This window comes from Battus philenor, unplaced genomic scaffold, assembly GCF_028537555.1.
Source record: "Battus philenor isolate CCGP_79_NKW_IND1 unplaced genomic scaffold, ilBatPhil1.0.hap1 SCAF_16, whole genome shotgun sequence".
NCBI classification, from domain to species: Eukaryota; Metazoa; Arthropoda; class Insecta; order Lepidoptera; family Papilionidae; genus Battus; species Battus philenor.
This window is the reverse complement of record NW_027181678.1, coordinates 12,106,847-12,125,890: the sequence shown is the minus strand read 5'-3', so window position 1 is coordinate 12,125,890 and position 19,044 is coordinate 12,106,847. Positions and strand designations below refer to the sequence as shown.

At 35.4% G+C, this 19,044-nt stretch overlaps 1 protein-coding gene across 3 annotated transcripts in view; it reads left to right on the top strand.

Annotated features, from left to right (window-relative positions):
* LOC137919576 (uncharacterized) overlaps positions 1-19,044 on the top strand; it is a 162,431-nt gene that overhangs the window by 22,168 nt on the left and 121,219 nt on the right. For all 3 annotated transcript variants that reach the window (XM_068762688.1, XM_068762687.1, XM_068762689.1), the window contains one exon: positions 7,550-8,318. In XM_068762688.1, coding sequence (XP_068618789.1) covers positions 7,590-8,318 — 729 coding nt within the window. In that variant the 5' untranslated portion in view covers positions 7,550-7,589. The remainder of the gene's footprint in view (positions 1-7,549; positions 8,319-19,044) is intronic.

Sequence of the window (19,044 nt, the reverse complement as noted above, 5' to 3'; positions counted from 1 at the left end):
CCTTAAAAGAGTTTTTTTTTTATAAAGAATAAATAGTTAAGCATATAAGAGTTACAATATTTATAAAGTAGAGAAACGTGTCTATTGAAAGAATTTGCTTCAGCAAAAAATTACGTGTTTCACCAGCGCGTGGAGCGTGTCTCCAACTCCTGTGCGGTCCTTGAGTAAATATTTGATTGAACGCTTGTTTCTTATCGCAAACACGAGCACGCGCTCGCTGCAATCGCTTTATGAACAATACTAAAATATCCATCCGTGAACACGCTAGTTCTACCAACCTTTGGATTTTTTTAACACGAAGTGACATAACGGTAATTAAAAATTGATAGTCTATGAAAAATACAGTTTTTTTTAAAAAATATTGTTGAAACTATAGTAAAGTAGTTGTGTTTTAAGTACAAATAATTTTAATGATAATGTAATCTTAAACGTAACACGCACAATAATATCTATAAAAGATAATTAATAAATAAGAAAATAGGCTCTTTCATATCAACATGTTAATGAGATAGCCAATATAAGAACTAAATTTTTTTAATATATAGCAAGATGAGTTAGGTAAGAGGTTTAGGGGTGAACGTACAACTAATTTGTCAGCGAAAAGCTTGTACATATATTTCTAATCACCCTGTTTAATGTAATCATGCTGTAATATAATACATTTTATGTTACAATGCGATAGCTCAACAATTTCTGTCAGTACAAAGTATGCAAGGACGGATATTAAACAAGAAATTAATTTAATATGTAGTAATTTCGAATTTTAAAAACTACTTCCTATCAAAGAATAAAGCAATTACTTCGAAATAAGTTACATAAATTTTATATTTTCTGTTGGAATGCGAAGGCGAATTACAAAATTGTTTTGGATTTACAAAATTTTTAGGGATAGAAAGGGACAGTGAACTTGTACGCCTAAAACAAACCGCCTTGTGTAGCATACACAGTGTGAGTTACGAAGCTGTGACAACTTCACATGGCTAACAGCGTCGACATCTAACAGAAACTAGAAAGTATTCACAGTATTTGTACTCGTATATAAATCGATACCTTTACAAGAGTTAACAATGGCGAATGCTGTGAATTCTTCTTATAGATCCAAGATAATTGTACTTATTATTCATTTAATAATATTAGTCTGTCAAAGTGTATGAATGCCTTTTGTATAGGTGAATACGGTATGTATCGACAAACGTTGGGAGTTTATTCTAAGACCAAAAATTAAAATAATGCGTCAAGTTCACCTCTTCCTATTCAGGGTTTGATTGAAAGGTTTCTTCGTCTTGGGATCAGCATACAATAAAAAAATATGTCTGGATGGATGACGATGTACCCACGATACAAGGTCCGTTGATCTCTGAAGAATATGTGCGGTGGAATCAGCGAAATTATATTAATGATGTGTGCAAAGCTGGCAGGCTGCACTTAAAAAAATACTGAGGATATTTCTTAGAGATATTTTTTATTTGATTAGAAATAAAAGGTTGTCAAATATCTCCCTTCCGCCTTTTTGTCTTTTGAATTTCGCGGCTATGTACAAAGCGCTACAGAGCTCGTATCTGGCAATACTATACTTAATTTGAAAGGTCTTGACATAACCTACAAAACGACGCTATGCATGATTAGTTTGGATATTGCGTTCAACAGTTATAGACGTGTAAACATGGAGTTCACTAACGCCGAAATTCGCGCTATTTTAAAGTTTTCCTTCGTTGAAGGCAAATCCGCTAGAGAAACGTTCCGTGAGATTAATGGTGTTTTGGGGGATGGTACTCTATCACTTCGAACCGCGGAGGAATGGTTGGATAAGCCAGCCGGCGGAAGACCTGTGACGACAAATACCGATCAAATCATGGACTACATCGAGTTAGACCGGCATGTGGCATCTCGTGACATCGCCCAGGAGATGGGAGTTAGTCACTAAACCATTTTAAACCATCTGCAGAAGGCTGAATACAAAAAAAAGCTTGATGTTTGGGTGCCGCATGATTTGACGCAAAAAAACCTTCTGGACCGAATCAACGCCTGCGATATGCTGCTGAAACGGAACAAACTCGACCCATTCTTGAAGCGGATGGTGACTGGCGACGAAAAATGGATCACATACGACAATATCAAGCGAAAACGGTCGTGGTCGAAGGCCGGTGAATCGTCCCAAACAGTGGCCAAGCCGGGATTGACGGCCAGGAAGGTTTTGCTGTGTGTTTGGTGGGATTGGAAGGAAATCATCCACTATGAGCTGCTCCCATATGGCCAGACGCTTAATTCTACCATCTACTGCGAACAACTGGACCGCTTGAAGCAGGCGATCGACCAGAAGCGTCCAGAATTGGCCAACAGGAAGGGTGTTGTGTTCCACCAGGACAACGCCAGACCACACACTTCGTTAATGACTCGTCAGAAGCTACGGGAGCTCGGATGGGAGGTTTTATCACATCCACCATATAACCCGGACATAGCGCCAAGTGATTACCACCTGTTCCTGTCCATGGCGAACACCCTTGGTGGTGTAAAGATGAACTCAAAAGAGGTTTGTGAAAAGTGGCTGTCCGAGTTCTTCGCAAATACGGAGGCGGGCTTCTACGAGGGAGGTATTATGAAGTTGCCGTCTAGATGGAAACATATTATCGAACAAAACGGCGCATATTTGAACTAAATCCGATCACTGTAACACTTTTTATAAAGCATTGAATAAAGAGCAAAAAAGCGGAAGGGAGATATTTGACAACCTGTTATTTACGTGGCCACTTCGACTTTTAAAACACAATACTTTTATAGTTAAAGCATTGAACTAAATTTTAGTCGAGAATCTCATTACATACAGTACGATTGCCCCTATTTTGAGGTTATTTGTTTTATTAATTGCGCAGTTAGTAATAATAACATTGACTGTTTTTTTTTTCACAACGGCGTAATTGGAATTCGTTATCGTTTTTATTATAACTAGTGGAACGTTTCACGAACCTGTTATATCGTTCACACACTACAATCAATTCGTGCATATTCCATTAAAAGTGACTTTTATTATGTTGTTTTTAAAAATTTATTGCATAAATATAAGACGCAAGAGTAGAGAATTATTTATCAATAAGCGATGGAGTATATAGTAGACTTTGACATTTATAATGCTAGCTAGATATCTACATTATAAATGTCAAAGCACAATGACATTTGACGCCTTTTGTAAAAATTGAGGCACATTCACAATATGACATCACTTTTGCGCCACTTCTTATATTAATTACTTTTATTAGTATCATAACATTATATTGTGGAGGATTATTTTAAGTTTGGGAATGATTTACTCTGAAAACTGGATATTTGTAATAGTGATATAAAAAGAGTAGTAAGTATTTGTTCTGAGCTCTGTTTGATTACAAAGCATCCTAATAAATTAATAACTGTGAACGAAACGTAACATTGGCGTAAAAAAAAATATTAGTTGAAAGTATCAAAATACGAAATGTAGACCAGAATAGAATAAACTTAAATGTAGGGATTGGGAAACAAATATAAATTGGAGGGGCGTTATTTAAAATACCTACCTTTTATTATTCACTTTCTTACATGATAACCTAAAACTTTTTATCTAAATCGGTAATTATTATCTTTCGAATATTTAATTTCTCTTTCACTACGCAATAATCAAAAGATAATCAAAAGTTCGACTTACAAAAAGACAGAAACTTAAGTCAATTTAGTTTTGCTTTTAAAATTTGATACACAGACCGTACGACATTTTATTTTTCTAAATAAAATTTTGTAAACAACAGATTCACTAAATATAATTTACATTTTGTAACGCCATGTTTAAAACTGAAATGAAAAACACATAAGTATTACAGGTTGAAAATAAAATAAAGACAAAAAAAAAGATTTTTGGTATTTAAATCTATATACGATTGTAGTATCGATCCAGTGTACAAGTAAGACTAGCAGAATAGACTAGAAGTATTTTAGTTTTATATGATCACGCAAAATCCATACACGTGCTATTATTTTTGCTTCAATTAAGTCAATCGTATAGAGGCATAATCTGACATTACTGATAAAAACCCACACCTGCGCTGTGTATTGCCGGAGGCCATGTGTCTGTTTCTGAATGTCGAACTGGAAAAGTGTAGGCGTCATTAAACCCGCAGGACGAATGAAATCAATCAACATTTATTTTGCTAGTGGCGCCCGATGATATAGGGCTGTCAATCATAACGATAATCCTACCTATAGATTTAAATTTGTTATAACAAGATGAATAAGTATATCATCTATACATATAAATAAAATTGGAGTATCTGTTTGTAATATTAAACTAACCGCTTTTTACTACACGCATATATGGTACACATACAAAAATTACAAAATATTTTTCAAATTTTTGTCTGTGTGTCTGTTTATTCTGACTTATCTCTGAAATGGTTGAACTTATTTTGACGGAACTTATACTGGTAGGTAGCTGATGTAATAAGGAGTAACTTTGGCCACTTTTATTTTTGAAAAATTCTTAAACGCGGACGAAGTTGCAGGTACAGCTAGTATGTAAAAATGTGCTATGTTGTCCAGGGTTTTATATACAAAACCTTGTGAAATAAATATACGTAATTTTCGAAATTGCGTTAAAACGAGAAAGGCGATTCTATAATAATTTATGATTCGTGTTCCACTACTCTTCACAAGTATGGACCGAAACCCAGACAGATAACGTAGGGTACGTATCTGCCTGGTTTTCTATTCCTCCTGGTTGAGTTTCTGGCAAGCTCATCTTAACAGATCAGAGTACCAAGCCGGCGGTAGTTTTCTAGTTATAATTTTATAATAGTCGACGATTTATATGCGCATATAAATGCCTACTTCAATAAAGATATTTTGTTTGTTATAATCATGATCACCCACCATCATCGCTTCAGTCATAGAACGTTTACGGCTAGACATAGGCGTCTCCCGCAGAGTTCCTATAGGATTAGTACGAAGCGGCCTGCATCCAGGATCTTCAGATGAACCTAACAATGTGGTATGTCCACCTTGTGAGCGAAAGAACATTGAGGCTCCAGCAGCCAACTGTTCTGCCACTTAACCTGCCAATCCGAAGAGCTACATCAGGTGTTCTCATTTGTGATTCCACAAGCGTAGACCTCGCCACGAACGAAATAGAATAGTTAAAATAACGTAAGCTTCAGCCCTATCATTTCGGAATGTGTATCAAAGGCGAGTGGCGTGGGCAGTGCTGATGTACCTGCTCGATTATTTCGGTAAAGCGCGGCTGCATTGGCCGTGTAAATACAAGCCTTCAGCCATTCATCAACGTTGAGTCATTCATTCGACGAAAATTAATACATAGTTTCTTTACTGAATGAGATATCCGAAACTGTACGTGCGACGTATTAAGTTTTTGCTTATTATAAATATTTATACTTCAAACCAGTTGCGCTGAACCTACTGCCCGTCGGGCATTATTGATTTATTATCATTCATCATTTTAGCCGTGTGACATCCACCACTATAACACACAAGATGTCGTTTCTATATATACACTAGCTGATCCCGCAAACGTTGTTTTGCAAAAAAATTAAAGTTTTTAATTAAGAAATGTAAGATAAGAGTTGATCGTAGAGGGGTGAAAATTTAGGTTTTTATGTATTTTTGTATGCTGTATCATAATAAAATAAAAACCAAAAAAATTGTCTAAAAAATTAAAAATAAAATTTAGGGGTGGACCACCCTTATCACTTAGGGGTATGGAAAATAGATAGTAGCCGATTCTCAGACATACTAAATACGCATGTAAAATTTGGTATAAATCGGTCAAGCCGTTTCGGAGGAGTTCAAGTTCGAACACCGTGACACGAGAATTTTATATATTAGATTTATTTTGAAACTAGGTTACTTTATTTATATCATTCTAGCCCTAGCTTGTCAACCGCTGGACATGGAATTCCATATATATTTCTAAAAGAGAACGATGGAGTCTGCATGCAGCGCCGTCCGACGATTTTAACAAGGTCGTATGTCCACCTCGGTTAGGCACAACCTTGGCGTATATAGTACTAATTAATTTGAAACTATTTAAGTTTTAATTTTTATATAATATAAGCCGGTCATTGTGCTCGTCTTTGGGGGAGGCTTATGCCATGCAGTGGTCGTCTATTGGCTGATATGATCATATTATAATGTGCTGTTTCAATTCCTTTTTTCTCTAAGACATATGAAATTTTATTACATATAGAAAAAATACTCTTTCTCTGTACAAACAACAAAGTAAATTAAAACCCTTATCCTTTGTTGTCAAATATATTACGTCATCAAGACCGAAATTGGCTTGTAGGGATGCATTCAAGCAACAAATCATACACATAATGAATAAGCATTACAATGAGAATCTAAATGTTAGCGGGACCGGAAAGTAATATCGTTTCTGTCGACGTATATTATTTAGGTATGAAATCAACAAATAATAACCCTAAAATGTTTTATTGTTTTCTATATGTTTGCAAATTTATATAAATGTCATAGATAAATATGCACACACATACACATAATTTTTTAATTATATATATATATATATATATATAAACCATATATATATATATATATATAAAACCGCGACAAACATATAACTTCGAGCCTAGAAGTGTAACGGGGCAGGTAGTTAAGTAAAAATAAATTATAATGAACAGATAGTCTAATTTAAGTAAGTAAAGTGTTAGTAAGAAAAAAAATGAAATAAATGACGTCAATGTATAGGAAGCATTTTTCAGAACGAAGGTTTTGACGATAATAAGTAAATGCGTATACAATTTAAATTTTGAATACATTGTTATTTATATAGAGGTTTTTACGATTATCCTTGTGTTAACAAAGTTATTTTTACTATCCTCAAGATGCTTATTTGTTTGTCTGTTATATGATAGCCATTAACTTTGTTTTACTGCTCATTAAAATAATGAGGAATATTTTTATGTAATTGTTTGTTGTTATGACGGAAAATTATCTTATGTGACATTAATTCATGTTACAGCGGTGTGGGATAAGTAGTGTTAGTCATCGTGCTTACGTTCAATTCTGGAAATTATTCCTCACAGAAATCGCTCTAAACATACACGTTTTGCGGGTAAAGTTGAATTACCACCCGAGCAGGTGTCAAATTTCTTAAAGGCAAAATCACTTGTATATAATGCAATGGAAGTGATTATTATTGATAGGTTCCGAATTCAAATAGCGGTTCGATATTGAATTCGAACGGGCAAGAATAATTTGCAGTGTGCCCCGCCTACCGCCGCTTTAGACGAGCGATTCTTCGTGCTTCGATCTTGGTTCTTCTGCGAATCTCATTCCTTATTAGATCTCGCAGAGAAGCCCACACCGTAATCCTCTTAATTCCTCTGTAGGTAACCTAGAGTCTTCTTATGAGGCCCAAAGGAAACGACAATGTCTCAGATTCATAAATCATCACCGGCCACACACTGGTCAAAGACTTTCGAACAACAATAAGAATAAAAACTGAAATAATGAATTGTCATTATTCTTAATAATATTATTTTTGTGTTTGTTACAGGGGTATCTAATTCTGCGGCATTCACACGTCGCCGCCCGAAATGTTGCGTCCGGAGTCGCCCCTCGCTGACCACCGCAGCCTGCTGCCGCGCCGGCTGCTGCCCGTGAAGGCCCAAATAGCGCCCGCCGACAAGCGCAAGAACAGACGCTCGCTCGAGCTCAACCCGCCCAACGACCATGCGCCTTACGACTACCCCAAACTACTCATATCCAAAACTACCGACTCACTGAACACAGAGTGCCCACGCAAGCTCATCCACAAGCAGGACTCCACCGACAGCTTGAAGCGGGCTCTTCTAACGAAAGACGAAAAGAAATCTGCGAAAGAGGCAGACAAGAAACTTGTTACTAAGCAAGACTCCAGCGAAAGCTTAAAAAAAGCATTGCTTTGTAGGCAGGAGTCGAACGAAAGTGCAAAACGAAAAGAATCCGACCCGAAATGGACTCAGCGGCAAGAAGACTTAAAGAGAAACGCAGAAGTTAAACGGGGCAGCGATAAGAAAGGTCTTCTGGAGACGGACTCTGAAGATACATGCAAAAGGATATACGAGAGGAGGTCAGGATGCGCTCGGCCAACTTTGCCTCCTGTCGCGGAGAAAAGCGTGCCCTCGCAAAAGTCACCGAATGGGAGTCCAAGGACGCCTGGGGTGGCGGTGGCAGAGGGCGTGGTGCGGTGGGGCAGCGGACTGCTGTCGCCGAAGGAAGAGCCTCGGCTGCGACCGGCTAGGAGCTGGTACGGCTACGGGACTCTTCCGACAGACAGCGACAAGGTAAGATGCGTCACAAATATTCTGTTTTCTCATAGAAATTATTTTGTGCATTTTTCAAAAATTTCTTGGTTTTAGTTATAACAAGTTAGGTAGAAAATGGCAACCAGTTAAACCGAGGTTCTCTTTACTTCAACCTTGAATATTAATTTTAAGCGCGTATTGAATGACATTTTAAGCGAAATTCTCGCCCCTGCGTCTGGTTTGGTAGACGAGTAATAACTGAAATGATGCTTGTGATGTCCGGATGTTTAACGTCAGTTATTTATTTAGGAACACCAGCAACCAACATAAGTTAAAAATATACTAAAAGTTGCTATGTAAATAGTAGTTCCGATGTGTTCCTTTATAAGTCACACAATATTAAAAGCTTATTATATACAACATTGTAGAAAGAAAGATCAGATTATATATAAATGAAGAAAAACAGTGATCTCACGTAAGAGGAAACATCTGGCTTACGACTTTAGACACTAAAAGAACTCTTTAATTTGTAAATGTTTCTTCCGGTGCTCAATCTTCTACAAGGCTAGGTACTTAAAAATACTCAATTAAAATTAAAAAAAAATATGGATACAGTGAATTATAATGATGGTTTCCATGACTACAAGAGCCGTGAAAGATTTCGACATATTGTTCAGAAAATCGTCCCGGGGCCCTTCGCGTCGACTTCCACATTTGAAGTACCATTTAATCTCATCCGATGTTATCCGATCCAGAATATTCTCCGTCGATAATCGAATCATGTCTTCAACTTATCTTCGGTACAATTAGTTGTACCGGAAAATATCTAAGGAAAAAATTTACATCATCGAAGAGGATAATGTTATATTTATAGTGTGATCTTGACTTGTCATGGTGGGACAAGGTTTTCCCCACTCTGTAAGAAATTGCTTCAATTAGGAAGTTGATGAAACAGATGAGTACAAAAAAAATTAACAAAAGTAACCTACATGATTTACAAGAAGTGGATGATCTCATTTGTTTATTTATGTTTTATCTTTTAGTATAAATATAAAAAGTAAAGATACATTACTGCTGAATTATCCAATTAAAAGGTTCCTATATATATATTTTTGTTAGAAGACTACATGCTTTAAAGAAAAAAATGAAATGCAATTTAGGTTGCAATACCGTTGGACGTCGACAGGGACATCGATTCGGAAGGTCTTATATATACGAACTTTATAGGGGTAAACGTGTATATATAGCTATGTCGTCAACTAATGTATGGCGGTGCATCCAAACCAAATATGAACGGTATAAGATATACACAACGTAATGATACTAAAGTAATGAAAACATTTTATAAAATTCGTATTAATACGCATTAAAATATTTTATTTATTACTATCTCTCCCTGCAGAGTGCGCTGCCAGAAGATATTGGCCTGCCTAGCCTTAGATTTGAGATCGACTTAAGAGTTATTACATTATAAAATGCGATTGAAAATAGCTTAAAAAAATTTTAAACTTTTTGATGTCAAATATGCATATCAAATATATAAAATTCTCGTGTCACGGTGTGCGTGATTGAACTTCTCCGAAATGGCTCGATCGATTTTCGTGAATCTTAGCGTGCATATCGGCCAGGGTGGAGAATCGGACAACACCTATTTTTCATCCCCTAAATGTTAAGGGAGGTACACCACTAATTTTTAAAAAAAAATTATGCTATTTTTTTTTGATACAGCATACAAAAATACATACAACCCTAAATTTTCACCTCTCTAAGATCAACTTTTCTTTTTATTTGTTAATAACATACATGGCAAAACAACGTTTGCGGGATCAGCTAGTATATATATAGAGCATATTTAAAAAATAATAATTTCTATTGCCTTTTATGGACTCTATTGGTTTTATATCTCTTTTTTAAAGGTAACTAGAAAGATTTTATAGAGAAATAAAATATATGCCCTACTGATGGATGGATTTATATGTAATTATAACAAGTATAGTATTTGTATAACATTTGGACACCCGTCCAATAATTATATCTTCGCCATCATGGATTGACTGGTAGTGAATGCCTAAAGTCCGACTTTAAAAAGATTTTAAAACGGCAAAATAATTTTTCTTTATTCAGAATGAGGTTACTGGTAGCAGTGCAAGGCTGTTACGGGTATATCGATCCTGAGATCGCTTGCAGGTTGATACATGTACATATTGCAAATTTGTATTGTCGTTTAGCAGCTGTCACTATTTATCTATTACAAATTTAATATATGTACAGTACCCGGTGATAAATATTGAACATCGACCTTTGAAAAGAGACAGACAATCAGAGATAACACTACGAAGTCGAAATTAGCCGATTGTCTTATTCCAAAGGTCGATGTGCAATATTTATCGCCGAGTTCACCCTGAAATATGTATTATTAATTTTTTTCGATAGGCCTGTAATTCTTGCAGTACAAAGGCTTTTGGGATAGGTACTAGCCAAGGTCAATGTATGAGGTGATTTTGTCTATTGCCGAGCTATAATATTCTTCACATTTTATATATTTTATATAATTTACTGTTAAAATTTTCTACTCGTGATTCTTAATAGATCGTGTAAATATTCTGAGTGATATAATTGAAATCGTGTTCGTTAAAACATTAAATCTACTGAAGTAATTTTATCGGCGCTCAAACAACAGCTGGTCTACTGTCAAGGTGACAGTCCGCTTATCAGCAATTCATGTGACGCCAGCACCGCAGCCATTCAACGCGCAATGACTTATCTATAACAACCTTCTCTAACGACCGAACAACAATGTAGAATACACTTGAAATGCGTTTAAACATTGTAAAATAGTCATTTATTTTAAAAGCTGTTGTTGTTCTACAGTACTAAAAGAAATACAGTTTACATCTAAGTTATTGTCTCTTTTGATGCGCTTTTCTGTTTAACATATTTCAACGTCATCATTTTCGCTCCCTCTCCCCCTCAGATTTTAAATAAGACCGGTTAGAAGCGACTCTGAGAATGTACTTACTGTATTCCAAAAACTCAAGGCCCTGACGACTGTTCTCCACGTCCCGTTATTTTATTATATTACATATATATTACTATACTATACATATACATATATGTTATACCACGCCTTGTTATTAAACTTTAGTTATACCCAATGGAAAAGCATTTTATAAGAAGGTGCAAAACCCGTCACCATGCATAGGGCCTTGGGTAGATATACACCATGTTTTCAGTTCATAAAACGAACAGATACACATCACTTTGACTCTGCTATTACACATCCTTACCAAATATAAATACATTGAAATTACCAAGTAACATGTCTTTATAATTAGCGTTGACTCAATGTTTATCTAAGTCTATTCTTCTATTATCGACAGCAATTAGTCTCTCCAGATTTTCTGTGCTCTGTGCAATGTGGCCTAAGTACTTGAAGATTCAATATAAGCAAATTGGATAGTCGGTTCCTTCTTTTGAGCTCCTTGAGTACGAATTTTTGCGATGTACACGGAATTCTTAACATTTGGCGCTAACACTACAAAGAGAATGCGTCTATACTTTGTACGACTTTTCAGCGTCTTGGTTTCTCACGCATACAGATATATGTAGTACTCGAGAACACACATTAGTTGCACTTCTGTGTTTCTATTGATCCCTCTGTTTCTTATATAAATCTGTTAATAATAACTAATTCCAATCCAAATTAATATTCATATTTCATAAAAAATACATACTAAATTTGTAATAAAAATTATGTTTACGATTCAAAATTCATTATTATTAATATTATTTGTGTAGACATTATCTTAATGAACGGTGCCACTGAAAATCAGTGTCGCACTGGGAATCTTGTTTGGTATTTGGGCGCGGCAAAATGCCAACCTTGTTTGCGGCGAAGGTGAAATAACAGGGGACATTTTATAAAAATAAAAAAAAACATTGTGTGAACTCATCGTGTTATACTTGTTGCATTTACAACTGACGCCTTTATCAAGTCTTCTTCGTTTTTTTACACCTGCCGGTGATCAATCAAGACAACGTGGTAAATTTAAAACTGTGCTAGAAATACACTACAAAGAAATACCGACAAAAACTCAATTCATGTTTTATTTGTAATATAAATAATGTTAAAAAACGAAAGATAAATACAATATTTAATTAAATAACTCAATGCTCAATTTATTTTGGCATTTTGAATAGGCGTTTAATAATATTAAAAATAAAAAAACCTATCTCAATTGCGATATAGTAATAATTTACCTCCAAAAGCTAAGTATGTAGCTTGTAGGTTTTTCCATGGTAAACCCTCCGTGTTTTCCCTGAGTTAATTGACCGGTGTTGCTATACGTGTATGTATATTTTGTCAGCATTTTCTAACATCATTTGTATTCTCACTTTTCTTGCCAGTTAAATATGACTTAAGTGTTATGAATATAAACGTAGTTCTGTTAAACTTCATCATTACGCTTTCATATGTTTATTAATTCACTTAAATGTTTAAGAAACAGGACAAGAAAATAAAATATGGGTTAAGAAAAAGAAGAAGTAATAAAAATGGTATACAGTTTCCGATGGACTTTTTTACATATTAAGTTTACAGACGTATGTAATAAGCCCTGTATGATGTGTATACAATACTTTTTATAACTCATGATGTAAATGTAAAAAGGTATCGTCCAAGGTAATTTTAGAAAAAAGTTACAAAATCCAAGCCTTCGTCAACAGCCTCCGCCGAATCATCAGTATTTGGACTCGATAAAATATCCAGCCTCCTGGGACCACGTATGCAATTACACTGTAAATGTCCCTTGTCCTACCGCAGGAAATATAGTATCATACGTCAATATAAAAAGTATGTGTGTTCCTTATCATCACACTTCCAGGACACGTTTCTTCTCGGAGAGAGAGTTCAGAATCGCTCGTATTTTTGATCCAAATATATAATATTATTATATATACAACACAAGAAGTGGTAGCCCAGGAGTAGAAGATTGAGATTTGCGGCGTTCACGGCTCGCGGGTTCGATACAAAAAACAATCTAATATAATTCACACTTCGTGCAATAATTATACATAAATGCCACTGCTCACAAACAAATTTCGAGAGGATGGGCAGCAGCGTCCTTTGCGTATCATATTATCATACTGCAATCGCTAACCCTCTTGCCAAGCGTGGAGATTATGGTATATATTCCTATAGATATCTTCGGGATAGGCCTAAAAATAGTAGTAGGCATCTTTGAACTGAAGCGACGACGATAGACATCACAAAGTTTTATTATTAAATTATTATAAGCCTAATTTGAAATTATCTATACTCCATGTGACTGTAATTATGTTAGATAATAATGAACGGTTTCATATAATGTAATTGCTTTGTAAAGAAAAAATCTGATTAGAATTCTATTCGATTCTTCATTGTAGTCGTGTACTAATTTATGTAAACAACTACGAGTCGGTGTTAGCGGAAATAGTAAATTAATTACTCAATAATTAACAAAGTGCAATCGCGTGCGCTCCGTATGCGCGAGTGTAAGGAAATACTGCGGCCAGTGTGAGCCGCCGTACAAGTGAACTGCATCTCGTGGACGGAAGCGACGGAACCCGGACACGGAACCGTCACTCGGGCGTGATAGTGCCCCGGGAATGCGAGCGACGGACGCGCGGACTAGACGCGCTCGCATTAGACGGCGCGTGCTGGACTCGTGCGGTCGCCTGACGCGCTCTCGTCACCGTCACCCGTCCCAAGCTTTCGTTACACGCGTGCTTCTGCTGCTATGACGTCACGCGACGACGCTGTGTTGTCTGACCCTAGTGCTTGTGACACGACTGACCCGCGAGTGTTTTGTTTATCAGACATCTGAGACGATTATGCCGAACGAAGTTCGACACGCAAGGGTATGGATCTCTATCTTATCAGCGCCTATCATTTTAATTATAATATTTAGTAATTAAGATTGGTGGGTAGATAATAAAAAAGAACCGGTATTTTCAATCTACCCACAACCTTGCCTCGCGTAATATGATGTCGTTGACCCATTTCAACCATCCAATTTGGGGTAATCGATGCGTCGGTAAATCCTTTTTTATCATCTCATATTGTAGTCTTTAAATGATCGTGCATTTATTGTAATTTATCCGGATTATTTTTTTAGATGTAAAAGCATTAAATGGGTGAATATGTATATCATTTTCTGTCAATTAATATACGGTACAGCCTTACCAAAAATCTATAGTTTTTGATACAATAACGTAATGATATTATAGTATGAAAAAGCGTTCTAAATTCGAATTACCGTATATTAAAATTAATTATTCTTAACCATATGTCCATGCAGATTTTTTGTTGCCGGAAGTTATTGGTCTGCTGCATTGCAATGGTAAAAATTAATTAATGTGACATATTTTAGAGTGATCGTTATATACAGGGTGATTGTAAATATGTGTAAAGAATTTAATAATGCTGACTAATTAGCTGTTCATTTTAAAGCTTGTACACCTATCACTAATCAACCTGTGTATAGGAGATGTATCAAAATATCTAAATGTATGTTAAGGCACAGCAAAGCAATATTTTTTTGGTAATTGTAACATCGTAATTAGTATGGTCCTTACATGCGGGTACCCGTGCAACGCAACGTGTAGTAAATATCAGTTGATATTGTATACCAGTGCTCCGCAACTTTTTGTTATCTACGGCACAATAAAACTTTTTTAGAATTTCACGGCACACTTAAAGGCAAACAGACGAGTGAACGTGACCATGCCTCTGTTTCAAATACAAAATATGTGCAATGAGAAATTGTAAAATTTCAATTTATTAATTTTTATCGCGACACACTTGTATCCGACCTACGGCACACTGGTTGCAGAACGCTGTTCTATACCAGAGAAGAGTTTGTATTTCTCGTCCTGTGAAGCCCATAGTGTGATTGTTAGTTATTTTCTCAACGAGACACATGTTGCTTCGAAAGTATATTATGTCATATCTATCGTTGTTATACCATGTATTTATAAATATGTTTTCTACTTCGATTTCTATTATATGCATTATTTACTATCTTTATTGACGCATTTCTGGCGAAAGCATTGATGATGAGATTCGGTCAGTAGGATGATTATTATACTTCATTTATCAGTATAGCTCTAAAGTTTTTATACCTATTTCCAATTACCCTGTATAATCGTTCTGAAATATGTTAAATAAATTTAATTTTTCTATTGAAATCCAAGAGGCCAAAACCTTGTGGCAGTGCAAAATTTGCAAGAAGAGATATTTAACAATAACTAATATGTAGTAATCCGAATTTTGAAAACGATTTTTTACCAATATTACTATGTATTGATTTACCGAAAATGAGTTATATATCCAATCTCATAGTATGTATAAGATGTTTGGGAAGAATAAGAGAAGGAAATAGGGGTAATAGCCTTCTGCTAATGTAGTTTGCAGGTTAGAGGTGATGTCTATCACTAGGTATCCATCGAACTGATAATCTTAGATTCTTATACATTCAGATGAAAGCTCAGTATTGAGCTTAAAATTGCCCAATTTTAGTTTTTACTCAATTTCACATGTGTACTAAACCACCCCGACATTATGTATGATTTTGACTATTAACTATAGTGGTGCTATCGAAGCTGCTTTGCCACGTTAGTCCTAAGTTATATCAAACGTTACATATAGAGACAACATACATAGATTGCAAGTAGTGAAGAGCACAAGTATTCATTTATTCATATTAACCACAAAGTATCGTTTACAGTCATGAGAAGAATGCCAGAAGCGCTCAATATGGATGGAAACTACAATCAGATTAAGCTCCCCTATATTGGCATAGAATTTAGCCCTTCGCGGACCGAACGCTCTTCACCATTTCGTTTCAGTAGATCCGATGTTGTATCACATTCGAAATCGGACCGCAAAGCCTTAAAGCTGCGAGTTTCCTCAACACGCCGATCGAAGAGCTCATAACAAAGTAGACAGGTCTTTGTGTGGTCACTAGCAATATCCTTAATACACTACCAGAGCGATTCTTCTTCTTCCTTCCCTTTTCCCTTTATTTGGGGTCGGGTCTCCTTATCAATTTGCGCCAGGCCACTCTATCCTGGGTTGTCTCTGCATCAAGTTGAAGGTGCGATTACCAGATAACTACCAAAGCGATTACCAAACTTTATTATCACATAAAAATCCTCCACACTAGAAAGATTTTTTACCAGTTTTTTAATGTTCCTCTTGGCCTGTACATTACCCGATTTGTGTTTTTACTGTTTGACAGGTGTACTAAACCATCTCGACACTATGTATGATTTTAACTATTATCTACAATGCTAACGAAACCGCTGTACCGCATCTAAGCTATGTCAGACATAACTTATAGTGACAACATACATTGATGGCTATTAATAGATAGGGTTATATGACGAAAAATTAGAATCATATCAAACTTAGGTGAGTTTGATATAATCCTAATTTAATGACATCCTTCGATTTAAAGTAGCTATGGTTCACAACGTGCGGACTAAAAGCCCATATGAAACTAAACAGGATTTTTTGTGGTCACTAACAATACCCTTAATACAGTAATATAGTAGTAATAACGAAGCCTTATCATTTAAATAAAGTTTTTGTTTAATCTTTTTCAATGTATTAGGCGAAAATTAGAAAACATTACACGGGAGTGGGTAATACAATACACAGTTGCTCACGATTGTTACTAATTTTGTGAAATATAGGTATACAAGCTTATCTTTATTTCTAGTGCGAAATGTATATATTTATGACACTTAAAAATTAATATTATCATTGTCGATCACGTAAAGGCGTGTCCGCTATTTGCATTTAAACATTTATATGGTATTTTTTAAACTCTACTCTTGCTTAACAAACTATGTTTATAAAGTTTTTAAAATGATTTTTTTACTTTCACGATTTGTTTGAGTTTAATACTGAGTTACTAGTTGTAAAGTTTATTTTAAATTATATTATATTGCTTTTTATAACGTCGTTATTATATGTACTTTTATAATATTGCTAATTTAAATACATTTTTTTTTTAAATTTGGAACTCATCACGTTTTAAAATATTGTTTCTTAATTAGCGTCTAAATCTGGCTTTAACTATATTCCAGGTCATAAATTGTTACGAGCCGTGGTAGCTCAGCGGTAGAGGACTGAGACTTGTGATCGCAGGTCGCCAGTTCGATTCTTGGGATACAATTTTGTATATTTCAGTTTGTATTTTAATTATATAGGACTGTCACTGATTAGAATCAAGTTTCTAGAGAAGCAGCAGCGTCCTCTACGTATCATTAAACCAAACTGCCATCGCCAACCCGCCTGTTAAACGTGGCGATTATGGTATATCCTCCCGTAGATATCTCTGGTTGAGGCCTATGTCTTGAAGTTTGCTTATATGATCTGTAACAACATAATTGCCACAAATGTATAAGGCAGCATTTGTTAGGTAAATAGCATTACTTTTAGCTACTTCTAAAATATATGTATGATTGATAGAAACGGTCTGGTTGAAACTCAGCGGGAGTTAACGTAAGACGTAATGATGACGAATGGTTTGAATTAAAAACAGGTGTAATTTGACATTAATGACGGATTACTTTGTTTATTGCCTCATTTCTTTAAGAAAAATGTATATCGTTTCACTATAAGAGATGGATTGTTTTCTACACAATACTATAGATGAAGTTACCGCATCTAATATACCTTAATGTTATGTTAAATTGTTTCGAAATGTGTTCCTTACTTTAAAAGTATCAACCTAAAAAACAAGTCGTTAGCTACACGGTGTATATGTTAATATGTACATATTTTTAATGACTCCTATCAACCATCTTGTAAGCTGCACATGTCACAAATACGTACAATATATATAAAAATACAATACAAACGATTGTAGGCTGCTCTCCAAGGTTCAAAGAAACAAACACAATTTTCGTAGTGTATAATTATTTACTTTTTGATGTACGTGTTATATTCGGAATAATATTAATATTAACGTCGGTAAATCAGTACTACGTCTATGAGGATTACTGACTAGCGCCATCTAGTAGGTGTATAGAGAAAATATGATAACACAGTTCTATGTATTTACTACTATGATCACGATATTTCTTTCTCCTCCATATATAAGACGGTTAGTGACATTTCGACAAAGTTCACGGTGACCTAGTGTTCTCCTATAGAATTTATATCTTATAGATTCAGTAGGACCGGTTGGAAGCGGCATGCATACAGCGTCTTGTGGCCTTGTGGGTAAACGTCCTGTGATGCGCTTACTGACCCTTGGTCTTTCACTGACGAAGGCCACAGAGGCTGTTCTAAGCGCTATATGCCTTGCCAATTACCATTTGAACTTGCCAATCGTCTGGGCTATGTTAGTCCGTAGTATATTTTAATTTTAAATGATTATCGTTTTGCTATTCTTTCAACGATTCCGTAATGCATTGTGACTGACTGAATTTAACTAAAAAATAAAAAAAAATATTTCTGAGTTGGAAACTAAAGAAAGGAAGGCATAGAAGGAAACCATAAGGCTGCGATGCACAATTACAAATTTATATTGAAGTTTGTTTAGATATATTAAAAACTAGTATAAAAACATGCCAATAAATATCAAAGTGGCTTGTAGGCGTAAGCTATTCCAACAAAATAAATTCGTTGAAAACTGTTACAAAAGAAATACAAAGCTGCTTGGTTTCCGACTCAAGGCCTTCCTTAATGTTATTTCCTTATTATTCGCTCCTT